We start from the raw sequence: 27,839 nt of genomic DNA, 5'->3' as shown, positions 1-27,839 counted from the left end.
ACTTCTTCCACACATATGAGCTTTGCATTCCCAGCACCAGTTGATACCTTCAGCCTCTGAGCCACTTGTGGGGCGATGCCTCCCAAACTGAGTGAGCCACAGTGGCGGAGCTTGGCAGAGGCAGCGGCTTCAGCGTGGCTTTGGCAAATCGTGCTGCTGTGTCAAATCACAACTCACCATATCGTCACAGCCACGGAGAAATACACCAGTGTGGCCGAGTCTGTTATGTTCAGCGCTTTGAAAACACAGCCCAAAATGTTCTCAGAAGCATTCAATTATGGATCGCTGGAGCCAAATCATAAAGCACGCCCGAACTGAGTCCATTCAACATAAATCTACATGCTGAGGAGCATTTCTGAGGCAGCGCTGCATGACCACAGAAGGTTATTGTGCACACTGCAAACACAGAAATAACAGGATTTCATCAAGTTGTCAGGAGGCAAGAGTTGACTGAGTGTCCGTCCCAGAGCTTCCAGCTGAGATGTGGACTGCGGGCCGTGTGATGCTGTGCCAAAGGACCAGCCGTGTGCACAGGGCAGCCGAGAGAGGGTGGTGCCAGCGCCACAGGCTGACCCCCCGACATTCAGGAAGCTCTTCCTCGGGAATACTGATGATGACTGACTGGCTGGGAGTCCCTGCCACAGAGGAAGCTCTCTGAAGCCACCAGCTGCAGCAGACCGACCAGAATTCCTTTCATGGCATGGATGAGCTCTGGAAGCGGCAGCATTAGGAGGCTGCACACGCAAAGACCTTCCTCTACGTCCCTTCTGCTTTCCCAGGAGGAAATAGAAAACACATTATGTGTTCTACCAGGCTGAAAGGAGACAGCGGCGAGCACCGACCCTCCTCCGAAATCAGCTTTATGTTAGGTTAGCACGATGAATTGAACATGTAAAATCAGCCGTATCGCAAAAGAAAATGTGTAAATTGCGATAAATGGTTACCTTAAATGTTTACTCACATGCTAAAACAATCTTATGCATGAAGTTTTTAACAAATCAAATAAAGGCCTTTATGCATTAGACCAAATCAAAAGGAGCCTTCAGGAGCTGCCTCCTATGTAGATGTTGATTATTTGGAGTGTGATTTATGTTGGCTTTTATTTAAATAAAACTGTTGTAGTGAGATGGAAATGATGGATTAGTTTGTTTTTTTTTTGCTTGTTTAGCTATTTGTTCATATCTGATCACTAAAATCGCACATTGCAAGTTTTAACGATAATCAACGATAAAATAAAACTTCATTTTGTGTGACTATGACAGTTGATTCCCCCAACTGGATAACAGAACAATCTACCAAAATATCAAGTATTTCATGGTGAAAAATCACAGTTTAATAAAAAGAAAAGTCACTCTCTATGCCTTTAACATGTAGCTGTTAACTCAAACCATCTGTTTTTAAATCCTAATAACAAACACCAAAAGCTGCTATATCAGGTTGCTCCATTTGATGGGTAACTGTTGCTTGCTCTTGTGTTTAACAAAAAAGTTCACCCAAAAAGCATGTTTGCAAATTTCCCTTAAAATTGGCACCCTGACATCCTGACAAACACTGTCAAACTTTATTAGCGCTCGCTGGAGGGTCTGTTGTTCACCCCTGCCTCCCTCATTATGGCTGCCATGCATGTCAGTCGCTGCAATTTAGGGCTCGAAAAATAAAGACTTCACCCAAAAAATAAAACATTAAAAGTTGGAATTCATTATATTTGTGGTTAGAAAGGACACGCGTGTGTGACTACAGCCCTGACAAAGAAAAACACATTTCGGAAAATTTCCTATTCTTAAATCCAAAAATAAAATCCAGTTTTAGAAAGCAAACCTAACTAACAAAAAGAAGACCTAATGAATGTTTTAATAGTGGAATAACGCTAAATGTCATTCATCCAGGTGATGTCGTCTTCTTTCTTGAAGAAGATTTTTTTATGAATGCTCATGTCTATAAACTGCATTTAAAGGGGAAAAATATAGAAATTAAAGCTTTTAAAGTTAATCTAATAAACAAAGTAGTTGAAGAAGCGACGAGTTTAACAAGTTTCCACAATTTGGGGATGATTGCACTGAGTCTATCATTGTTAAAGACCCACTCAAATCATCATTAATATATTGTAAAAATGTTCCCAGTGATCTGCAATTTTAGCCAAAATGAAAAAAAAAATGTTTTCCTAGAAAACGGTTGTTTGCGACAGGAGTTCATCAGAAATTCACCTCTGAGTTGTGGGCGGGACCGTTGGCGCGGAGTAAGCCTGTCCTGACTTCCCATAATCCCTTTGTTTATACACTCCTACTAGCTTTCAGCCCCTCACACCCCCCAACCTAACATTACTAGTGCAACAAAAATGGAGAGCAATACTGGCACTACTCAGTTATACAGTTTTGATACCATTTCAGACAAGGAAAACAAAGACGTGCATGGATCTAGTCGTCTGTGAGTTGATGCGTCAGAATGGAGCGAAGCTCAGAGCTCGTGGCCCGAAGATGGTATCACCTACGTCACTGCTCCAGGGTTTTTCCAACTACATTTTTGCGTCTGCTTCTGATTCGAATAGAAAAATACTCAGAAACACAAATCTTAATTTTCTTTATATAGGTCCTCCATCATGAGAAAAATGCCACAAGAACAGGTTACAAAACCCAAAAGCACGACTTTCATTGAAGTGGGTCTTTAAGCCGGTTTGGGAGGGTTCTGTTGTCTTATGCCATAGTACCAACTGCCCTTACAGGTGGAAATGGGTGCACCTAATGACTAGAGTGTGGCGTAAGGATACCGTACAACAGCCTCCCCTGTACATCACAACTGTGCGTAACTTACATTATCCTAACAAACACTTCACAATGCTCTTAGCACATGCACATCAATGGTACATACCAAGTTCATGACGTCCCTTAAGGTGGTCATACAAGCCTCAAGGGAACTGCAGAACCCCCCTGCGCTCCCTTAAATAAGATGCGGCCTACAACCTTCCACAAGCCTGGACAACCAACAATCCCGTGGCACCCATATATAACCCTCTATAAGGGGGCATGTGACTAGGGATGGGTATCGTTAAGGTTTTAACGATACTACTACTCTTATCGATACTGCTTATCGATCCGGTACTCTTATCGGTACTCTTATCGATATTTTTTGAGGACGAAAAAAAATAAATAAATAACAAATTAAGAACATAAAGTGTTTTATTTCCTCACTATGCAACAACATTGTTTTTTTTAACAAAACATTTTACTTTATACATGAGAATGTTCCAGACAGCATATTTATTTAATTATTTAATCTAATTGTTTTTATTATTTATGAGAGTGATGTTTCCTTTGATCTTTTGTCCATTTTCCACAACCTTGAAGAGACTTTTCTGTCTGTCAAACACCAGAGTTAAGTTAAATTAAGTTAAATGATGGAAACAAATTCACTTTGATGCAGACTCCTTTCTATTTTGCCAACTCCATTTATTTTTCTTTAAATCCAGTAAACCCAATAAATGATATTAATTTTACGGATGACAACTATCATTAGTTATTAATTATTATTAAGTATTAGGAAGCAGCTGATAGTTTGTCGCGGGTCTGGAATCATAAGCTGTGAGTCTAAGCCCCGCCTCTCTACCTGTTTGTTGTATGCTCCGCGTGCAACGCCCCCCCCCCCCCCCCTCCCGCTGCCCCAGCCTGTTCTGCACAAACAGCGCAACATACGGTCATCTTAGTAGCAATGTGACAGCATGGTAGGCAAACTTAATAATTTTTACGCAGAAACGTTAGTTCTTAGTCTAGGGCGCTCACGTGTCCCCTACAAGATCGCCACTGACTGTGTGTGCGCTGCCTTGTCTTGTGTGTGTGCGCGCGCGGCGTGTGCTGTCTGAACAACAGCCCCGCCCCCCGTGCACACAAATAATCAGACAGAGCTCTACTCTTCTACGAGAATACCGAAATTAATATAATCATTAATTAACGGAAAATTGACTGACTTGGTGAGTTAAATATGGCAGATAACGCTTATATTTTGTGGGACACAAAAAAAAGAAAAAGTAACTTCTCCACTACCGATAGCAGAACCGTTCAGGTCAGATCTTAACGATACTGCGGTCTTGAAGAATGCGGCCCCGGGGCTGGTTCAATACCGGGGCACGGTACCCATCCCTACATGTGACTAAGAAAACTGTTTTCTAACCCGGTGCTGTAGAACTTGTTTTTTTTTTCTGTGAAATCATCCCTTAATTTAGATATTTGATATTCTAACTTTAGCAATGTTACCTGAGCCGACAGGAACAAAGATGTTTATGTATTTTCTTTAGATATTGGAGTTAAACATTGTGTTTTCATCAGAAACATCATACCGTTTCACACAGAACTCTGTGAAGACGTTTATGGTCATGGTGTTGGATTCGTTTGAAAGAGAAGCTGTCTGGTCCTGTGTGCTTTATGCTCAGATTGTGTGCTTCTGAAACTGGCAGCATGCTGAGGGAAGATTTTCAGCTAGGAAATCAGACAACATGCCACAGGATATTACTCAGTCTATCTCCATGCCTGTTCTCCATCGCACCAATCCCAGTGTGCCAAGGAGGCTTCTCTGCTTCATATTAGCTCAAGGTTCATGTAAGCCTCCGTTGACACGGCTCTGCCCCCGCTAACCTCCCAGTAGCAGGGATGTGGAGGGGAAACCTTTAGGTGCAGTCATCCAGGCAGGATTCTCCCAACCTGCTTAGCTCGTTAGCCATATGCAGAGCAATGACCAGTACACTTTAAGAATTGAATGTTCACCTTTGAGTTGCCGATGCATGGACAGATTGCCCATGCAGCACTGGCCTGAACTTCTGGATTGGGGTTTTGTAGAAGCGACCACAGCAGACTGATTCCGTCAAGCTCGTCAATGATCCTGAAATTAGAAGAAACAGGCTTTTTTTTTGTTAGATACAGACCTCAATGTGTACCTTCATGGAAGAACCGGGCGATATGGGCAAAAAATAAAATCTCATTCCAAATTTAATTTTCGATTTTAATCTATTTTTTTCCAGTTTGCACTTTCTTTAACACAAATTACTAATGAAGAAATATATTTAACAAAAACTATTTTATTTTCACTTCTCCTTTGGAAATTGGTTCTAACACAAAGTTCAACTAAATACAACCGGTAACATTTTTGAAGAACAATGAGAATCTCATAAAGAGAAATACTTGAAAACGTTTAGCAGAATATTTTTGATACCAACAGCCTTGAAACTGATTTTTTTTTTTCTGCGTGTGGTTTGATGCTCCAAGTTTGAAGTCACAACTCCAGTGACCAAAATCTCATTTTTGCCTCACCAGACAAGTTGTCTGGTAGGAAAAAAAAAAAACGAAACTACCAACCAAAGTATTCCATTATTTTACAAAGGAAAACTATAGGTGCTATTTAAAAGAAAGATCTGCAAACAGAGAGGAAGTCACAACATCATGAAAACATCAGATAAAAAACTGTGTTTTTTTACAAAGGAACTCCTGTACTGATTTCTAATCAATCTTTGTTCTCTGCTTTTGGCGTTTTCACGCTGTCTATGAAATGTTTTATTTTCAGTCAGCTTCAGTTGTTTGTTTTCTTTGTTGAAAAGCGCCCCCATAAAAAGAGGGGTTTCAATCAGTTTTGTGTTGTCTGAGCCGACTATAAAGTCAAATTCAAAGCTGCTGAAAAAAAAGGACAGATTTACTAAAGGGGATCAAATTGACAGAAAAAGCCCTTCTTTCCTTATTCTGCCTCCAGGTGATTCATTTTTATATAAAATCTTAACAAAAACAGCCTAAAAAGATGGCAATGCTTTGGAGTCTCGTCGTAATGACAGTAAAGATGCTGTGCTCTCACGGGGGGGGGGGGGGGGGCTTTTTTCAGCTTAAAGCTGGCTCTCTAATGTTACATCCATCTGTATGCAGTCCTTTACTTTACCATTTATAAATAGACACTGACAAAAGTTACGTTTCATGTTAGTGCCTTATTTTTTAAACCTTTGCCAAAAGCGAGACTTCTTTCCAACTCAAACAGAGCAGAGACAGGTCCCTCTATGTTTCATTAAGTCTGACTGAAGTTTACTCAAGATGGAGCTTTATTTCATGTCACACACATGACTGTTTTGAAACCTGAAGTCAAACTCAGAGAAGTCAGAGTTGTGCCACAAAGTGCCCGTTGTCTGGAATAAATAACATGTAACGTGTTCCCCATGTGTGCTTCCACCAACAAGGCCGACACTGAGTGCTGTCATAATTACTTAAACACTCCCTAATCACAGTATCTCCGTGACTGGCAACAGGCGAGGGACGTCTCCTGCGCCATCTGTCTTCCGTTTGCACATAAATCAGTCTGGAGGGATCATAACACCAGATTTCCAGTCTGCGGAGCCTCTTAAATGGGGAGGACCGAAAACAAAAGTGATATCATCTGCCAAAACAGCTCCTTATTCCCACAGGGCAGGTATGAAACCGATTAGCATGAAGTAGCAGCTGACAGAGACAGATTAGAGGAGGAGACCGCAACCCTTGGAGGCATGAGACAATGTGTGTTTGCTCCCTCAGATACACAAGACTCATTGAGCGAAGTGCGATGTCATTCACCACACAAGCACTAACGTAAACATAGGATTTCATTGAAAACTTGAATGCGATCGATGGTAGTTCGGAGATCTTGGCTGATACAAGTTGAATACGATTTTTTTAAAAGTGTTTTCTGGAAATATGAAGATTCTGACAGGAACGATGTCTATTTTTGTGCATCATCATAACAAGCGTCAGGCCAATGTATATCATCCATAAGGCATTCTAAAGGAAAAAACCCCAGCTCTGGCGGTGTTGGACAAGGCAGGAAGCAATCAAACGTGAGTTATGTTAATTGCGCGGCAAACTACTGTACACACATGTCTCAAAATAAGCTATCGCCACAGAAAAACACAAAGAGCGGCTGTTGAAATAAAAGCTCTGTGTTTGCAGCGACGTGTGAAGGCTGAAAGACGACCCGGACAGGCCGAATGCGTAGAAAAACGGAGAACATGATGAACTGATGTAACAGAGTGCTCCCATCGTGTGAAGTTTACCACAGTCCCCGGCTCTGTTTTGACACGCTTCATTTTTTACGGAGCCGCTGGGTTTTGCCCGTCCAAACAAATGTGAGTAGCTCAGTAACAACAGACAGACATTCTGTTTTATTTCTACTGGGCACTGATTTGGACGGATCTGGTAGACGCGAACAGCCTTGTTAAAGGCACAGATGGAAGCCTCACGATGTTTTGCAGCATTGAGGAGGAGATTAAATGAGCACTCTGGCTCGCTGTGTTCTCTCAGCCATGCAGCCTTGGACAGGGCAGGGCTTTAGGTATGTCAGTCTGACCGGCAATGTAACCGCAAGGCTGCAGTAAAACACTGGGAAATTAAACCGCAGCCATATTTAACGCTGCAGGTATAATAAACAAAGCTTTTAAAATCTGTTATTAGACTCTAGATGAAAGAGAAACCAGCCTGAGTGATTACAAATGAAAGGAATATGTTTTTCACAGCATGATATTGTGTGTGACCCTGGAATTATCGGTAAAACATATGACATCAGTCATCAGTTGAATGGATGTTCGGAGCTCTTTCAGTGACAGTGCTAGGACAGCTCACAGGACAAAGACGTGTAAACATCCAAGTTTGACTTACTTCATATTTTCCCTATCGGTGGCGCATGCACCTACAGCCTTGGTGACATTCACAAGCAGCGCCTGATTAAAAGACAACGCACACAGGACATTGTTTATGCAGCAGGGTGTTGTTGTTTTTTTAGATAACTGACTGTCTTTAGAAGAACACTTCATACCTGGTTTGTGCTCAAAAGCAGTTGTATCATTGGTTTGATGCCGTCACACTTTCGGATGACGGCCTTGTTTGCAGGCACTTGGAGAAACTCTGTCAGTGCTCCCGCCACGTTGATAAGCACTTCCTCCGGCTGAGCAGTTAACAGACCAGCCAGGCTCTCCAGGACTTTGTCGTTTTGAAAGCTTAAGGAGGACCAGAATTTAGAGAGATGTCATCAGTAATAACTTTAATATAATGCTTAACAGATTCGTTATTTTAAAAGACAGACACTACGAGTCTAAGTTTAAAAAAAAGGAAGAACAAACTAGATTTAGCTTAATGACCCACTCCAAAGAAAATTTTGTTTTTGTTGTTTTCAACATGTTATTGTTGCATTTTTCTGATGATGGAGGACATATATAAAGAAAATTAAGTCTAAAACTACATTTCTGAGAATTTCTTCATTCAAATCGTGAATCAGGAACAGATGATAAAATGCAGTTTGGCAAAAAAATTGCATAACCATAACTAAAAGACCACTGGAAAAGCTTTAGATCAACAGATGATCGGATCGGATGTAGGAAAAACTTGTTAAAAGCAATTATTGTTGCAAACAAATGTTATCAAAAAAGGAGCTGAAGACTAAGACAGTTGCCTCGCAGCAAGAAGGCCATGGTTCAAATCCTGGTAAGGTCCCTTTCTGTCGGGACACGGTGCATGTTCTTGCCATGGTTCAAATCCTGGTAAGGTCCCTTTCTGTCGGGACATGGTGCATGTTCTTGCCGAGGTGGGTTTTCTCTTGACATTCTGGCTTATTCCAACGCTCAAAAACATAATTTAATAGGTTCACTGGTGACTCTAAATTGCTCTTTAGGTGTGACTGAGTGTGCGGTAGTCTGGCTTTAGATGCAAAGGATTGGCAATCTGTCCAGGGGTATCCTGCCTTTGCCCTATTGGGGCAGGAATAGGCTTCACACTTCTCTGTGAACTGTGCCAAATGGATGGGGATGGCAGTGGTCAACACATTTTTCCAGAAAAGAGAGGAGCGTTGGGTCACATTTGAGGGGGGAGAATGGGGTGCACATGTTTCTTCCATCGTGTACAGATGTTGTAAGGTGAAAGAGGTCAGTGACTGAAAAGTTGCGGCTGGGGAGGGTGTAGCCGAACAGAAAAGGATGGTGATGTGTAGGAGGACTCGTGGTAAGAGACAAGAACAGAGCAGAGTACCGAGGGGTGGAAGTTGAAAAAGGACAAGTGTTTTGTGGTTTTTAGGGGGGTGTTGAAACAGACTATAGGATTCAGGAAGTTTTCCAGATGACTTGACTGCTGTGGTTAAAGTGATCAGGAAGACTAACGAAGATAATCGGTGTGTCGTCTGAGGAAAGTAGACTTGGTGGTGGAAAGAAATAGCTTAGGAGTGTATTAAGAGAAAATAAATAGCCAAGAAGACATGGGACACTGAGAAGACAGCAGAAAGGAGTACAGATAGATGCAGCAAAGGTTGAAGGTGGAGGTGGCAAAGTACAAATAAAGGGTAGAATGAGGATTTGTATGACACATTGGACACAAAGGAAGACACAAAGATGGAAGAATGTGCAGTAGGTTATGGGGATCAAGGACAGTGAGAGAAATATGTTGACAGATTCTACAAATCTGATGGAAGGATGGGAGAACTTCGATGAAGACCTGATGAATGAGCGCAAAGAACAATAGGTGGCTGTTGTGGAGCAAAGAAGAGCGAAGATCAGTTAGGATGATTTGAGGAAGGAATTGAAGAGGATGAAGAGTAGAAAGGTAGTTGACCCTAACAACATACCTGTGGAGGTATGGAAGACTTTAAGAGAGGGAACAGCAGAAGTTTTCACTGGACTTTTAAACAAGATCTTGGAGAGTGTGAAGATGCCTGAGCAAAGGAGTAGATGTGTCCCAGTGCCCATTTTTAAGAACAGGGGCAATGATAATAAATATAATACATTTAATTTATTAGCCACTTTTCAAGACTCTCAAGGTTGCCTTCCAATAAACAGATCGCAAAGAGCTGCAGCAGTATTCACTCAATGGGAGATAATGAGGATTACATGAAGAACGGGGAGGAAAAAACACTTTATACAAGTACATATACCAAAGGCATCCAAGATAATATATTCAAACCTAAATATACAATGTGTGGAGTAGTAAAGCTCACGAGTCACACAATGAAGTTTTAGAAAGAACTGTACATTCTAACCAATCAGATGTCTCTGTCTCGTATTGATGGTGCTTGGAGGCAGACATGGACTTTGGACTTTGTATTGGTTCTGTTCGACCTGGATTCCTGGGTCCCATGTCTTCTTGGCAATTCTCCCGTTTTCACTCTGGCCCATTTCTCTCAGAGTAAAACCAAGAAGGAGCAGCAAAGCAGCTAACATACAACAGGGTTTTGTATTTCTTTATGTCAGTGTAGCGACCAGAGTGTTTAAAATGTCTTCAGCAGAAAAAAGCGTCCGAGCTCCGACTCCGTCTAGCCGGAGGTTATATTTTATTACAATTAAGTTTTGTATCTGAACCATTTTGTTTTCATCAATAAATGTTTAAATATAAAGAGAAATAAATAATTTGTTCATGAGTATTTTTTTTTTACTTTGGACAAAAGCACAGGAGTTCTTCAAAAAAAGACACTGTGAACGTTAACATAAAAGTTAAAAATGCTTCTTTTGCTAAATACATGAAGTCTACTTTGATGAGCCATTGTTCTTTTGCTTCTTACTGCTGTCAATCTATTCCAGAAAAACTTGGGCAGCATAAAATAACATATGCTTTAATTCTCTCTCTATTTTTTTACCTTCAAACAGATCTTAAAGAAAATCTACCTTTTTTTTTTCAATATTTTGCTCCGGAGGATTCACAGATTACACACAGGGCTGTTGATTTAGGGTAATATCCGCAGATACATTTTACAGTTAATTTTTCAGGTTCAGGAGATCCTCAGCCATAAATTCGCAAATCTGACTCAATAAAAGTTAAACAATGCTAAAAAATAAAAAAGAAAGAAACAAAGTATGAATTATTGTTAAAATTATTAAAAATGAAATTTTATTCAGCCAAAGAGACAAAATCAAGAGTAAAAAGAGCTGGTTCGGCTTCTGAGCCTCGGCAGCAGACGCCATGTTAGATAAATATGGATGGTGATTTGATTGGTTAGAATATGAACCAATCAGGAGCTGTCTGATGGCAGCTTTGTCACACTAAACTGAAACTTATGTGAGCAAAATTAAAGATCGGAAAAAAGCGAGATGACGACACAACACGTGTGAAAACGTTTGTTTTGCAAATGCAATAATATTTCTTTTAAGCAAAAAAAAAATATCAAAAGCAAAAATACAACTTTTGAAAGCAAAAAAAAATTTGAGAAAAAAGCAATTTAAAAGCAAACATTTGTTATTTTCACTTGCAACTTAGCCTTAAGTCTTAGTCAAAGTTTTGTGTGCAACGTGGCGGCATCCATATTACTCCATGTCAGAATTGAGCATTTGGACAAAACAATATGGTTTCATGCCAAGGAAGAGTACATGCAATGTTTGCTTCTGGATGATTATTATTTAATACTTTGCAGAAACACTACACTACACTACCACTACACACAAAAAAGACAGATATTTTCAATTTAAAAGACACAACATGATTGTTTTTTGAGCTATGTCTTGACAAGTCTTTAAACTAGTCAACCAAAAAGGAAATTAGAGGTAAAGCTGAAGTCTGAGGTTTTTTTTTTAACAAAAACAGTCTTAGACCACCACACAAACAGAAGCCATTCTTTGTCCAGCTTTTTCAAGCTAACTAAGCATTAATTTAATTTAATAATTTGAAAACATTCTACTGAGACAAAAATTTCTATTTTCTGCAAGACAGACATCTTGTTGCAACAGTAACAGTTTTCCCACGCCTTCTCACATTTGCATAATAAAGACTTTTGCTGTGGCTTGGAAACTCTTCCTGCCTCTTTAGCTGTCATTTTACCCTGTTGCCCTATAGTGCAGAGTAGTAAACTACAGCAAATGTTCAGAAGGAATACAGTGTGGTCAAAAAAAGAAAGAAAAAAAAACTCAACAAAGCTCAGAAACACAGCTTAACTCTACGTCTGTTTTTAAGCACAGTTACGGTTGCCGGCTTTGTGGCCTATTGTGGAAGGCTAAGGTCATTTGGTTTTGGTCAGGGTCTGCTGTCGGGAGGCCTGCTCCTACGAGAGAAAACACTGCTAATGAACAGAGGAGCTGCCAAAGTTAACTTCAGTGAAATTCACCATAACAAAAAACAATGGTTTTCCTATGTCATCACCGAAGTGTCATCTACATTTTACTACAGTACAATTATCATGTAATAACAGACATAACTCTGGATAAATGAGCAGTGTGTCGTGTCTATTTTTGTTAAGTCGAGCCCAGCTGAGGTAATTAAGTGAAAGAGAAACATTACACGCTTTCTGCCTGAAGCGGCTTTTAAAGCAAACATTGCTACTCAGCCGAAGGTTTATTAGAGGACGGCTAAAGAAGCAGGAATCTTGCTTTAGCTTCCGTGCGGCAGGTTTTTATGATCAATTGTAGGCATTTCCCTTTACTCATTCATCCTGCCGACTTCAAACACTTTCGCTGGTTGTCGAAATTTAAGCCAGCTCTTAGAAAAAATGCATAGATTGGGCTCTTATGCAGGTTCAAGAACAACACTTCAAAGACCTGATATATTCAGCTTTGACCACAAAGAAAAATGAATTCCACCAAAAGTTAAACAAACGGAGGGACCTGGTTTTGGTTTTTTGTTAAAAAAAAAAAAAGCTTGGGTGAATATCTAGGTGAGATGCAGAAGCAAATACTATATTTTCTGCACTATAAGGCACATTTAAAAGCCCTTTTTTTAAGTGACATTGTGCCATATGAGCGCCTTTTATGGATTATTCTTGTTGTGCTTTGGGATGTCAAAGCGATTTTGAGAGGAACAAGGTCCTCTGTCAAGATGTCAGTCTGTTTTATAAAGAGTTGCCAACAAGGTTGGCAGCTTTTGTGAAGATGTTAACATGACCACAGTGTACGGGTATCGGCCTGTTTTTGTTGCGAGTTACTAACAAGGTTGGGAGTTAGCTTTGTCACATTTACGTTTATCTTAGTGGTATCATTCTGTTTTTTTATGAGATGTAAACAAGGTTTGTTGTTATGGTGAATATGTAAGGGTTAATGGCCAACGAAGTGAGCGTTATTACTTTTTAACGCACGCCGTGGAAGCCTGAACCTTGAAGTGCGTTAAAAACTTAATAACGCACACTTCGAAGGCCATTAACCCGCTTATACCATGGTCACTTACAAAAGCAATAAATATTAACCAGTTTTTAGTCCTTAATTCTTGTTTTTTTTCCGATTTGGATCGCTTTTCTCACAAAAAGCTGACTATTTGTTACGTGATGCGGCAAATCGCGCCACACCACCGCTGCAGTCAAGATTCGGTATATATGCTGATCTTTCCGATGGGTTGAATAAAGCATCAGTTCGGAGAGAAAGTTCATCTCTTACCGTTTGTTTTTGTCCAAATGATGAAGCTAAAGTTTGTTTTAAAGAAGCTGGCGCAGTGATACAAATCATTTAAGCTAGGTGACCGGAACTTTTTTTTTCACCGTGCAGTTATCGGGTTTTAATGCACACCCAGCAGCCAATCAGAATCGAGTATTCACCCGGACCATGGTGTAAGCTAAAGCGGCTCATGTATAGCGGTGTAGGACTGTGTTTTATTTATTTTTACGTGTTTCTAACGAGTTTAAGAGTTAGCGTAGTCACAGGAAGGTTAGCTTTAGCGGTACCAGTCTGTATTTTTACAAGTTGCAACCAAGGTTCGGAGTTATAGATATTGTGAATAAGCCAACGTGCCTAACACTTCTTACGTGTGGTGTTACAAACAAGTTCTAGAATTACTGTGAGCCCAGTGAAGTCTGACTGATGGACTTATCTCTGACTCCTTTGTCTCACTTAATGCACCTCATAGTTCGATATGCCTTGTACATGATGCAAGTTTGAAATTAGACCATTCATTGATAGTGCGCCTAATAATCCGGTGGGCCCTATGAAGCAGAAAATACAATATGGTGTTTGCATCATGAGACTGAAACTGAGGTAAGACAGAAAAGTGTTCAGATCTCACACACTTTCACCATAAGCATTTCTGCTCTATTTAATGCACCCAAAAAGCTGGCTTTTGTGCCTTTCCATTGCAAAGTTCCACTCTACACAGTTTCTGTGTCCATAACACCTCAGGCTCAGGGCCACATGTGAATTCATCTATAAACCTGCATAAGAGAATGCTTACTGTTTCTGAGAAGGGCTGCTTTTAAAGTTTGAGGTTTTGACATTGGCTGTTAAACAACGGTAGTCGTGTACAGAACAAAAAAATAAAAATAAAACCTGCGCCTTTGACAAACACATGCCTGTGAATGTAGTTATACTTAAATACATCATTCACTTCTTATTTGAATGCACAATTTTTCAGGAAATTGCAAACATATGCTGGCATTTGTCTTAAACAGAGCTCCCTTTAATGTCTATATTCTTTCAGCGCATGTAAAAAAACAAAAACGTCACACAAACACGAAGCAAACGTAAATCATCTGACTGCAGTCTTAGCAAAAGACAGAAGAATACAACAAACACAGCTGATAAATGTAAAAGATTCCAAAATAAGTTATTTTATGACATCGGTTAGCTTTGTAATTGAGTCTGGAAAGAGCCGTGCCGTCTGAAAAACACGTCTTTACTTAAGGCCTTTTATTTTTGAGAGTTTGGGTCGCTTCATTCCGGGTTTCTGCCTGACTAAATCTTCAAGTGATAGACACCGGCTGAGGAGCGAACAGAAAAACACGGCCACTTACAAATTTAGGCGGATGTCATTTCATGTTTATTTTTATTTTTTTTGATCGCTTACACAGTGCAGAAAAATATGGCAGACGGGAAAATTGTGATCTGTTGACAATTATCTCTGTGACTCCTCTGCAACATACTTAACCTCAAAATCTGGCTTCAATTGTTTTAGACCATAATTGATTTTTTTTCCAAAAATGTTATTATCAGCAATTTTCTGACCATTTTACAAAACAGTGAGAAAAGCCTTTAAGTACAGCAGGGAGACTGGAAGCACATAAAACAAACACGGCATGTCCCCTTGACTGTTAGGTAAAAAGATGATCAAAATAGTAAAAAGTATTTCATCCTAAATGTATTAAAAGGCTGAAACCTTTTTTTAAACATTTGAACAGAAAAGATTTAATCATTTCAAATAATGACTATTTTGGAAATGTTCAAACAGGCAAAAGTTAAGAGCTTGTATTCACTAACTCGGTTCATTTCAAATTCTTGTTGCTGGTCCTAAAACAGTTGGAACAGGGAGATCCTAAAATGGCGCAACATCTCCTCGTTTTCTAACAGGTTGCAGACAACTACACATCAAGGTTATGAGTTTCTGGAGTGTTGGTGTTGAAGTTTTGTCTCATTTTGGACCAAAATACCTTTCAAATGTTTTCAGTTGGCAGTAGTTCCAGGCTTCAGGTAGAACAAACGGATCATTCAAACTGCTCTAGAATAAAGCCATGCTGCTGGATTAGCTGCAGGGTTTGTTTTTTATTTTATTTTATAATACAGTCTATAATACAGAAATTATCTTGAGGAGACCATATGATGCATTAAAATCTTATATGTTTTTCAGTTTTCACAGTTCCAAATATGGATGTTCCCAATTGGTATGCACTGTGTTTTTCTTACAGTGGTTTCTGGAAGTACTTTTTGTAAACATCATTGACACAATCATGACCAGATGGACAACACAGGACTCAAAGGTGGAAAGTCAATGGTGGGGAGACTCTATGGACTGCAGTCTTTAATGATCTGACAGGTTGTCCCATGAAAGTTAAAGGTAAAGTCTCATTAGCTGTCACACAACGGAGTTTTTTAAATGTGTTCTCTGCATTTGAGCCATCCTCTGAAGCAATGAGCTGCAGACACAGCCGCGCTCAAGAACCATTTGGTGGTTTAACACCCCCCCCCCCCCCCCCTCCACTGACAGGTGGAGAAGCCTGACAGGCTAAGGGACTAAAGACCATGTACATTCTATAATGTCCCTGACACACAAAGATTTCTTTGGTTTCTTCAAATCTTTTGATGATATCCCGGATCGTAAATGATGATTTGCGATACAGTTTGAGAAATTTTTATTTTTCACTTTTTTTTTTTATCTGCTGTTGGCTGTTATGCAGAAAAGGCCCTCTGTGCAATTTAAAACTTGGGGATTGGCTCTCAGAAATCTCTTTTTTAGATGTTCATATTACAGTTTTTTATGTTTTGCTGTATGTTTTTCTGTCAAGTGTTGCATGTAAACTACTTTAGGAGTTGCTTTCAATTTGAAATTAGCATGGTTTGTGTTTAAAAGTGCAGAATTCCCTATTTTATGTCTGTAATGTTATCCATGTTGTGCTGGTGATCAGTTGTGGCTAAATCTCTGACTTACCTCTAATAATAAAAAGAAACCTAAAAAACAAACATTTTTTCTGGAATCAATTAGGTAAAAGCTTAAACTTTTACACCATAAAACATCTTTTTTCTCTATAAAACAGCAGCTTCTAAAACGGGAACAAGCTGTTGCATCTTCAGAAGAGATGTGGATCTGTCCATCTTGTTCTAAAAGACTATTGTTGTCATTCTTCTGCTGCTGTGAGGGAATCTTCTCCTAATTGGAGGTGGCAGCCCACGCCAAGCTTCAGTTGGGATCACTTCAAATGCAGGACATCATCCTGTCAGCTGTGATATATGAAGTGAGGGAAGATCACCCTGAGTGCTGCTGAGACATTTTCTTGTTATTTTTAGACGTCCACAGAAATGTGAACCACACATCAATTCAGAATTAGGACGGCGTTTCACCTTTCGTCAAAACAAAAATGCTCTTCATTGTCAAAATTCCTATTCTTATCGGTTTTGGCAACGAGAAAGGGTTTTAATTTGATGAACGTTTTCCAGTGGCACTAAATCACTGCATAAGTCCCCCACTTTACATTATTTTTGCAGAAATGTAGATGACAAATCGCTGAAAAAAAACCTTGTCAAACTCTCCTCAGACATATGGAAATCTCAAGGCTGATTCTTTCTACATGCCCACCACTGGCACTGACCCAGCAGGCCTTAAATGACACATCACCAAAGTCTATAAACTCTGCACATTTACTCAAGCTTTTGTTAACAGCAGAAAAGCGAGATCTCAAAGCAAACACCTATAAAAGATCACTCGTCCAAAATCTTGACATTTTACTCAAATAATCGCTAAAAACAGACACAAAGTCGGTGAAGAAAGAAATATGACAACGGGAAAGAGTGGAAAGTGTGACACAAAGGACTCACAGCAGAGTCAGAGCCTCGTATGAAGTAACATATGTGGTGATGGCATGATGAAGACAATGGACGCAAGCTGGCTGAACCCTTCGTTTCACTATCCGTCATTGGTCATAATTTTTTTACACACTGCACGGCTGCTGTTAACTACATCAGCAAATCAAGCATGGAAGAGCTTGAAAAGTTATAGACTCGTGGATAAAACGTTGAATTCCTAACAAACGGCTTGTACATGGCGTCTCATTGGGCCGCTATTCAATTCAGCGAGTGACACGGATGTGTTGCTACAGAACAGAAAAATGTGGTGCTATTTTAGATAATAAAAAAGTTTAGCTTCTCTCATAGGTTGGATTTAAAAAGGTATGTGCAGGAGAGCGGGAGTGTTATCAATGGTGTCAGACTTACATCAGCACATTTTCTATGCTGATGGAACATTTCCAGATGGCCCCAGTGGCAGCAGCGAGGAGCTCCTTGTTGTTGGTGTTGTTGAGCAGCTCCACCAGTAGCTTCAGCCCCTTGTACTTGCGCACCAGGTCACGGGTTTCTGTGTCCTCTGCACACTAAAAAGTAAGTGAAAATAAGTACCGGTATATCTTTTGGATGCAGCAACAAAGAAACAATCAAGACGGTGCAAATGAGGACCATGTTGTTCTGTCATACTGTTAACCCTATAAACTTGCTTCTAATAAAAAGGAAAAGCCCCTGTGATGACTGCTGATGGTTTAAGGCTGTAAAACCCCTCGCTTTATACACTTCTCTCAGAAAAACATCAACATTTTCACACTTTTGTGTCTTGCTTGAGCTCTCAGAGCTCAAACGTTCGTAGGACAATACGTCCAGTATTATAGAAAGGAATAAAAAAAATCCTTTATGTAAGCTGAAAGCATTCTGGAGACACAGCTGAGTTTGATTGAAATGGTCTAGAAGCCAAACTGACAGAACAAAATGGACTGTAAAAAAAAAAAAAAAAAGTAAGAAGCACGCAAAACTGCACAACAAAAATGCACAAAATAGTGAGGCAATGAAAGGTAAACCTTGTCATAGTGAGGGATCACTGAACCCCACTTTTGCCTTTCTTTTGCTGGGTAGGCTTCAGCCTCCCCTGACCCCAAAACGAAAAAAGCGAGTTTAAAAGACATGCCGATACATTTCACATATGAATTTAACCAAAAAAAGAAATGGATCAGAAGGCCTGAAAAAATTAAAACTAAAAAAAAGTCAACTGGCTATGTTGACTTTCATACAACCCTATTTTCAGCACTATAGGGCAGACCAGATCATAAAGTGCTTTTGTCATATATATGGAGCACCAAACTAAGTCCGTCAGTCAGTGAGACTTTAACTGTGTTCACAGTAATTCTAGAGCTTTGTAACACGCTACATGTTAGCCATGTTAGAAGCGTTAGCCATGAGAGAGTATTTACAATACCTGTAACTCCCAACCTTGTTTGCAACACGTAAAAAAAACAGTCTAACACGGCTACACGTTACAAAACACACAATTTTGTTTGGAAGTCATAAAAAAAAAAATAATAGACTGACATTTCGACAGAGCGCTGTGTACCCTTAAAATCGCTTCGACATCATTAAACACAACCAGAATGAATCCATATATAAAGTGCTCCTGAATATAAGGCACACTGATGTTTTTGAAAACATTAAGGCTCTGAAGTGCACCTTAAGTGCAGAAAATAACTGCAGCTTCTAAGTAATCCTCAATTAAAAGCATTTTCTTACTTTTTGATGAGTCCAACAGCACAGATTTTGCATCTGTAACTCCCTTTGGTTTTCCCTTTTTTGCTTGATTATCAAATAACTCACAAAACAATCATATGGAAGTAAGCTGCAATGTTTTCAAGGGAATGTCTTTGGTTCCCACTACTCTTCAAGGAGCTCTACACAACCAAGAGAAAGTCAATTACCAGAGGAAATCAATCTCATTTATGGATCCCACCTGCCAGTGTGAACGCGTCGTCAGGGCTACATTGGGTTCATTAATGTAGTGTTTTGTTTACAGATATACCCTGCAAAGTACCTTAAAGAGTGCCATGGAACACTGGATCTGTAGGTCAGTGCAGTTACTCCTCAGGTTTTTGACCAGATTCTTGATGATGTCTTTGGACTGAATGGTAATCCTGGAGCTTTCCTGCAGAGAGTCAATACATCACACAGTCATGACTGAATCTTTCATTTAACTACAGATGCGGTGGCCTCGTTGGATGACTTTGGACCGGTTCATCGACTCTTTCCTTCCCGGCGCTCATTGGAGCCTGTCAGCACCTGGCTGTTACCTGTCGCCGGCTCAGAGCAGCTGTTCCAGCCTCGCGGTCCCTGTTCTCCTCCGCCCAGGCAGCGCGGGGTGAACCTGGAGAGCTTACGGCCGCTCCCCCGGGCCAGCCGGACCATCAACACCCCGGCCCCACCACCCCCCGCCAGATTTGGCCTGGTGAACACTAGGTCCGTGGCAAACAAAACTTTCATCCTGAAGGATTTTTTCGCCTCTCAGGGCTTGGATTTCCTTTGTCTGACGGAGACGTGGCTGAACGTCGGTGAGTCCAGCGCGTTTTCTGAACTTTTACCGCCGGACTGTGATTATTTCAACTCCCCGCGCACATCAGGCCGAGGAGGAGGAATCGCCACCATTTATAAATCTGCATATAAATGTCTCCCTCCGTCTCTGCTGGTCTCTTTGTCCAGCTTTGAACTTGAACTTTTTGAACTGGGCTGCTCTCCACCGGTGCTGTGTGCAGTGGTTTATCGTCCACCAAAATACAACAAGGACTTCTTAAATGAATTCTCTGGGCTGCTGGCTGAAATCCTGCTTAAATATGACCGAGTTCTTATTGTTGGAGATTTTAATATACATGTGTGCTGTCCAGACCATACAATGTCTAAGGACTTTTTAAGTCTTATTGACTCTTTTAATCTTGTTCAGCATGTGTCTGAACCCACGCAGGAACGTGGACACACACTTGATCTGGTGCTAACATATGGACTCTCTGTTTCTAACCTGGTGATATGTGATGCAGTGTTTTCAGATCATATGCCTGTTTTGTTTGACATCACTCTGCCCTGTAGCCCCTGTAGGCCTCGAGCTCCGGCTCGGTGGGTCCGTATCATCAAACCTTCCACTGCAGCTCTTTTCTCTTCTTCTTTTAATCAAACCAGTGTCATCCCTCAGTCCACATGTTCTAGTACAGATGAGCTCAGCTCCTGGTTACACTCCACCTGCCTGACAGTACTGGATGCAGTGGTTCCACTTAAATCCAGGCAGCCAAAAGTTAAAACTGAGCCGTGGTTGAACAACGTAACTCGTGCTGCTAGACGTGAGTGCAGAAAAGCTGAACGGAAGTTTAAAAAGGACAAGCTACAGGTGTCACTACATGTTGAAGGCCAGCTGGTGTCATTATCAGGCTACTGTAAAAGAGGCAAAAAGGGAGCATCTGTCAAATGTTATCCTGTTAAACCGACACAAGCCCCGTGTCCTGTTTAGCACCATAGATGCAGCTCTCAACGCCCCCAAGTCTGTCTATGTCCAACCTACGCTGGAGACATGTGAAACCTTCCTTAGGTTTTTTGTGGACAAGGTGAATAATGTCAGGGCCCTCATATCACCACCTGGATTTGACCCCTCTGTTGTTGTGTCCTGCCCTGTAACCTTTGACCAGTTTGAACCAGTGACTCTGTCTGTTTTATATGAGACTGTGAAACACCTGAAGCCCTCAGGTTCCCCCTCTGATGCGATTCCACCCCGATTATTTAAAGAGGTTATCACTACTCTGGGACCTGCAGTTCTTGCTGTTGTAAACGGCAGCCTTTCCTCTGGTGTGTTTCCTAGAAACTGTAAACATGCTACAGTACAGCCATTGATAAAGAAGCCTAACCTGGATCCCTCTGTGCTGTCCAATTTTAGACCCATTTCTAAACTTCCTTTCCTCTCAAAGATTCTGGAAAAAATTGTGTATGTTCAATTGAAGGATTTTTTAGATGAAAATGGCAACCTTGAGGTTTTCCAGTCTGGCTTCAAATCTCTTCACAGCACCGAGTCAGCTCTGCTTAGGGTGTTTAACGACATCCTCTTAGCTACAGATGCTGGGGACCATGTGGTTCTGGTACTACTGGATCTTACGGCTGCCTTCGACACACTGGATCACAACATCTTGATCTCCCGGTTACAGCAACTTGTAGGCATCCGTGGCACTGCTCTGCAGTGGTTCAGGTCATATCTAGAAGATAGAACATTTTGTGTAAACCTCAATAATGTTCAATCTTCCTCTGCTCCTCTACTGTATGGGGTCCCGCAGGGTTCAGTCCTTGGGCCTCTGCTTTTCTCCCTTTACTTACTCCCCCTGGGTTCCATTCTTAGAAAGCATAACTGTGCTTTTCATTGCTATGCGGATGATACCCAGATATACGTCCCAATAACAAAGAAGGATGCCCACTCCATCAGCCCTTTAATTAAGTGCTTGGAGGAATTGAAAATCTGGATGGCTCTGAATTTTCTCCACCTCAATGAGGAAAAGACAGAGGTGATTGTCTTTGGTCCCAGTGGCAACAGTGAGTCACACCCAATAGCTCTGGGCTCTCTCACTCAATCGGTGAAATCCACAGTCACAAATTTAGGAGTGAAGATGGACACTGGTTTTAATTTGGACAGGCAGATCAGTTCAGTGGTGAGATCCAGCTTCTTTCAGTTAAGGCAGCTTGCCAAAGTCAAATCATTTTTATCAAGAAAGCACTTTGAGACAGTAATCCACGCCTTTGTTACAACTCGGCTGGATTACTGTAACTCCCTTTACTTTGGTACCCCTCACTCATCCTTGTCCCGTCTCCAGCTGGTGCAGAACGCTGCTGCACGCTTGTTAACTGGAACGTGGAAGAGAGAGCATATTACACCAGTTCTGGCTTCTCTCCACTGGCTGCCTGTCCATTTTAGAGTTCGTTTTAAAATTCTTTTATTTGTTTTTAAGTCTTTAAATGGTCTGGCTCCGCCCTACCTCTCTGAGCTGCTACACCTGCATTTCCCTTCCCGCTCACTTAGATCAGCTGACCAGCTGCTCCTAGATGTGCCAAGGACACGGCGGAAACTCAGAGGGGATAGAGCATTTGCTGTTGCTGGCCCCAGCTTGTGGAATGCACTCCCTATGCAGGTTAGGCAGGCCCGTTCACTGAATGATTTTAAATCCAAGTTAAAAACTCACCTTTTCTCCCTGGCTTTTAACTCAGTATGAGTTGATGTTTTTATTGGTTTTATAAATTTATTTTTATTGGTTTTATTGGTTTTATTGGTTTTATGTATTTTTATTTAATGTATCGATTTCTTATTGATTTTATTCTGTTTTAGTTTGTTGTTTTGTTTTATTCTGCATTGTTAAGCACTTTGGTCAGCTTCTGCTGTTTTAAAAGCGCTTTATAAATAAAGTTGACTTGACTTGACTTGACTAATCTCTTTTTCACTGCATGCTTTCAATCTTAACATCTTGATACAAATATTTTTTAATGCTTCCATTGTAATTATCATAGTCCACTATCAGTCAAGACGCAGGCACACTTTCTGCTTATTATTGCACCACCTGAATGTTTAAACTTTTAGAAAGTTTTTTGAATTCTTCTGAAGGTTTCCTCTGAGCTCTCTCACATTTAATGACGTTAAACTCTACCTCTGAGGCACATTCCTGCAGGGTGCCCACCACAGGGATAAGCATGCTCTCCAGAGAAGATGTGAGGAGGCATCCCAGCAGAGGGATGCCCCCAGCACTGCAAATGGCCTTTTTGTTTTTGGTGCTCCTGCTGCAGCTCCACAGCGCTAAGGCGCCACAGCGGGCGGCCTCCATGTTCTCCGAGTGGTCGCTCTTCTTCTGAGATTTCAGGAAGCAGTCCAGTAGCTTTATCTAAAAAAAAAAGAAGTGGATAAACACAAACTTTTCAGCAGAAAACTTCCTCACTCACACAAAAAATCTCTGTGTCTTTTTAAAAAACTCCCCTACAAAGCTGAGGTGATAATGGATGGTTCCAGATGAGAAAAGCTGGTGGTTAGAAATGATTAAGGATGTAATTAAAATTCTATTACCACTGGTTCTGTGAGAATGAAAACACCAGAGATGCAAAGAGTGGAAATAGTGTCAGGACAGATGTTGATGTTAGGCCTGAAAAGCCCAGTGTGACAATTCATGACCATCATTCAGTGTTCTAGCCCATTGGCTTCTGGCCGCTGAGACAGAGCAGGCAGAACTATTCCCCAGCACGCTGTTCAAAGGTGGTCCTGAATGGCATGAAACTAATCTGCCTCTGTGAGTGACTTGCACATGAGACCATCCGACTCGGGCCTGAGGAAAATATACAAGCAGTTAAAGCTCTAATCACAGGTCCCTCTGTCAACAAACATGAAAAAAGGTTGAAGGATGTCGTTTCATATTTTTTCTGCTTTTTTTCTTTTTCTGGCTTTCACAAAATATGGACGTACTCTGTCTAACATGTGCTGCACATTTAAATAAAAAAAGCATAAAGAGCTTGTTTTTTTTTAAATTTGATATCAATATTTTGTTCAGATTTCAGTAAAAGGCTTAAAGATGCTGTACGCTGCTGTAGGATCGGATAGGAGCGGTTTCCTTCCATCTGGAAGTCTTATTATTGAGGACACTTCAGAGGCAGCATTTCCTTTTAGCCCAACCTAGAACTCTTTTTTTATTATGTGGTTTACCTGCTACAGTGCAGGAGAACAGACTCACGTCTATCTTCAGTGCAGCAGCTCACAGTGCTGCTTTGGGCCGCCTCACAAACACAGCAGCTCAGTGACAGCAACCAGTCGTATTTACAATCATTTTTTTATTTATAGCCGACTGTGACTGCAGTGAGTCTGAACACACCTCTCTCCATTCAAAGGAATCTGGATTTAGGCTTTTATTTGGAGCTTTTCCTCATAAATTAGACACTATTTCTTAAAGAAGACCGAAAGGTCATAAACACTGCTGTTCTTGACATTTTTCCTTATATTTTTAACATGAAATTTATCATGCAATGGATCCAAATCTCAACAGGGAATCACTGAGCCAAAGTCCTTTTTTGAATTTGTTTCAGATTTTGTTTTTCTTTTCTACTAATGTGCCTACATCATGTTTTAATTTTGTCTCATTCAACAGTGTTCTTTAGTCATCAAGCCAAAATATTTAGTATCACCTGTCAATTTATAATTCTTTATAGCAGATATATAGTGAACACTACCCCTCCATTTTAAGGTCAATTTTCATGAATACCAGACTTTTGTGACTTTGCAGAACCTCTTCAATGAAAATTATGTTTTTGGCGGTTTTAACATGTTCTAGTGGCATTTTTCTGATGATGGAGAACATTTGTCCAAGAAAAGGACAGTTTTTTTTTCTTCACAATCATAAATAAAAGACCACTGGGAACACTTTTACAATAGATCAAAAGATGACTGGAGTGGGACTTAAATTTCTTTTTTTTGATATTTGCTCACCAGTTTCTCAATGCCGCCAGATTGCCTGACGGTTCTTCTTGCCCGGGGGAAGTTGGCCACATTGGCGATGGTTTCAGCTGCTAAGGCCTTCACCTTAGTCACCTCTGAGTCCAGGTTGTTCACAAGGCTCCGCACACCAAGCATGTCCTCCATGCTGCGCTGGATGGGAACGCACCTGCTCATCCTAATCAGGATTTTCAGAGCTCCAATCTGAAATCGAAACCAGAAAGTTCTTGGATATACTGTGAGAAGAATACCAGAACCGGATATTTGTTCAATATACAAAGATCACAAAAACATGCAAAATAAGTTACCAGAAGTGAGCTTATACAGTGGCATAAATGCAAAAGTAAAAAAAAAAAACCCACATGTTTATCCTACATAGAAATGAAGAGATGTAAAGAAAAAATGTTCCAGGTAAAGTAAAGCTCGTCAACAATTCTAACAAAGGACTGTGAAAGCTGTAACGCAGGAAACTGAGACCAAATTTAACTTAAAAAAATTTTTTTTTTGAGTTGTGAACAACTTTGGCAAATTTAAAGCTTATTCTTAATGACTCGCAATTTTATTAGCAAAAATAAACGTTGCCTTATGAAAGGAAGTTAAGATGGAGCAGCACGTGTTTAGCATTTGTAAATAGTTTCCCATTTTAAAAATGTAAGAACATCCTTGCAGAGTGATGAAATGTTGTTAATATGTTAAACATTACATGATCTTACAGCTAAATGTTCAGCAACACTTTGTTTACAAGTAAACATAAGTTGCCCTTCAAAATCCCCATTCTTTGCCTAATATTTCTGTTTATGTCTATGAAGACTATCATTCATCCAGGTTGGTTCCATTGTAGCAGTTTTAGGTGCTGTCATCTGGACTTAGTTTTAAGGTTAGAAGACGTTTCACCTCTTATCCAAGAGGCTTTGTCAAAATAGCCAGAGAGAAAGGATGGTTTGAGCGAGGAGTGAAAGAAGCCATCTTTTTCAAGAATGATAAACCTTCTCTTAATAAGAATGGTGGTCTCAGGTTTATTCTTCCATCCATCTATGGCAGTGTTTTGAAACCTAAACAACCCAAACCAGTTCCACCTGGGTCGTTAACAGCTGAAAGAGATGACCAGCCTGGGGTGGGAGTCACTGGCTCCCCAACCCCCAGCTGAGGACAAAGGACTCTTAACGACCCGAAACCATGCAGGCTAAGTTTACAATACCATCCAGTTTCAGGTCTGACTCCTCCCACATGAGTGCATATATACCAGCTCTGCGACCAGCTATTTAGAATTGACAAAGCCTCTTGGATAAGAGGTGAAACGTATTCTAACCTTAAAACTAAGTCCAGATGACAGCCCCTAAACCTACTACAAATCCTGTTTATGTACTAAAACATATGGACTGGGTAAGCAGGTAGTTAGTTTATGGTTCACTCATGACAAAATCCCCCACTTTGCATTTGTCTTCATTTGTATCCAGCAGGTTGAGCAGGAACTGAAGGCCGCCTTCATCCCGGATGGCCAGGTTGCAAGAGTCCTGAGTGAGATCCAAGTCCAGCATGCAGCAAAGCATGAGGAGCGTGACTTTCTGGTCTCCTTTCTGAAAGCACATTGACAAACACAAACAGATGAAAAAACAAAAAAAGAAAGAAAACTTACATACACTAGGACACATTTAAGCCGCTGGCATTTTTTTTTGAAACTACAGTGCAGCCCAATTAATGAGAAAATATATATAACCCGTTGTTTTTGTCACAAAAACTACGCTACTCACAATAAGTTAGGAATTTTGTTATTGACATGAATGCTTTGTGTATTTGGTCTGAATTGTAATGAAATAAGTCAATGTTCTTTGATATTACTAATAATAAATAAGAAGAAACACCGTTTTCATTATACATTCATCCAGTCAATATGATATTTGTTACTCCAAAAATTAGAATAATAATAAAAATATTATTAAAAGTATTTCCACTATTAACCACAACAACGGCTTGACAGTGAAGTCTCCTGCTTCTCACGATGTTGTTTTAAGGCAATGCCTTCCACCCTTCCACTACATGTGTAGTTCGATTACACATACGTGTTGTGTGGTTGCCCCAACTACATCAACTGTAGTGTCTGAACCCCCAATCCCCACTATTTTTGTCATTTTTCTTTTTCTTTTTTTTTAGCTTTTTCTCAAACAGTTTTTTTTAAACAAGTAGTGCTGAAAGTAAAAATGCAGTTCTGTCTGGAGCAGATGACTTGTTTGGAAGAGAATTTTGCATACCCAAAGGAAATGTTAGCCAAGAAATGAAAATAAAAACAAAGTTGTTTTAATTTAGTTGCCATTATACACTTTAAAACAACTCTTAAAATTGTATTTATGTTTACATAAAGAATTATATTTTAATTATTGGGCATATTTTTTATAACTCGTTGTTCATTTAGAAATGTGACTGATTTAACTTTTACTGTCATGTAAAAACATATGGTACCTAATTGAGACTTAGTTTACAGCCACAAAACAACAACATAAAAATCTAGAAATAAATAAAATCCAAAATCTAGACGAGTGTACAAGTAAAGAGGTAAAAGAGTGTCATTTAAAGATATAACGCCTTTCAAAGCCCAAGTAATGCATTGATAATAAATAAAGTATTTGTATAATAACTGAGTGTGTAGGAAAAAACATATTTCAGTCATCACGACTTTTCAAATAAATAAACTAGGCGATGAAAGGGAAGGTGTGAAGTCCTGAAGGCTGTGTAGGGTTATATCTTTATAAATGTGTGCTAACAGCAGTGGGAGTCAGTTGGAGCCAGCTCATCGGTGTGAGCCTGCAGTGCATTGTGGAACGGTGTTTGATCATCTTCCTCACAGAGCAGAACTCTAACGCAGCAGGGCAGCAGGCACATGTGTTCTCCATATCACAACGCTCACATAAATGTGAACCATTCGCGCATTAAAAGCAGTGGATCTACTGCTTCCTTTGTCCACTCCGTTAAAACTCTTCAAAGGATTCAGCAGGCGAGATTCTTACATTGTTTAAACAACACAGAGTGCCCTGATGTTTAAGGAAAAGTTTGGAGAACAGAAAACAGATCACACACTTTCATTTTTGGCTGCCTGCTCCTGAAGTATTGTCGACATTCTTTAAAACATTGACAACCTCTGAACATTTTCTGCGTTGATAGATCTTTGAGTCTCTTTGAGCCTGATGGAAGCAG

The 27,839-nt window shown here is 40.3% G+C and overlaps 1 protein-coding gene across 2 annotated transcripts in view; it reads right to left on the bottom strand.

Annotated features, from left to right (window-relative positions):
* Positions 1–27,839, bottom strand: part of odad2 (outer dynein arm docking complex subunit 2) — a 57,225-nt gene that overhangs the window by 8,301 nt on the left and 21,085 nt on the right. For both annotated transcript variants that reach the window (XM_004080910.5, XM_020712579.2), the window contains exons 11-18: positions 26,081–26,227; positions 24,645–24,854; positions 22,828–23,058; positions 19,203–19,313; positions 17,573–17,727; positions 7,804–7,984; positions 7,647–7,708; positions 4,752–4,866 (exon numbers count right to left, since the gene is read on the bottom strand). In XM_004080910.5, coding sequence (XP_004080958.2) covers positions 4,752–4,866; positions 7,647–7,708; positions 7,804–7,984; positions 17,573–17,727; positions 19,203–19,313; positions 22,828–23,058; positions 24,645–24,854; positions 26,081–26,227 — 1,212 coding nt within the window. The remainder of the gene's footprint in view (positions 1–4,751; positions 4,867–7,646; positions 7,709–7,803; positions 7,985–17,572; positions 17,728–19,202; positions 19,314–22,827; positions 23,059–24,644; positions 24,855–26,080; positions 26,228–27,839) is intronic.

This window comes from Oryzias latipes, chromosome 20 (assembly GCF_053564925.1).
Source record: "Oryzias latipes strain Hd-rR chromosome 20, Olatipes_Hd-rR_3.1".
Lineage (NCBI taxonomy): Eukaryota > Metazoa > Chordata > Actinopteri > Beloniformes > Adrianichthyidae > Oryzias > Oryzias latipes.
Note: the sequence above shows the minus strand (reverse complement) of the source record. Positions and strands in the feature narration are given on the sequence as shown.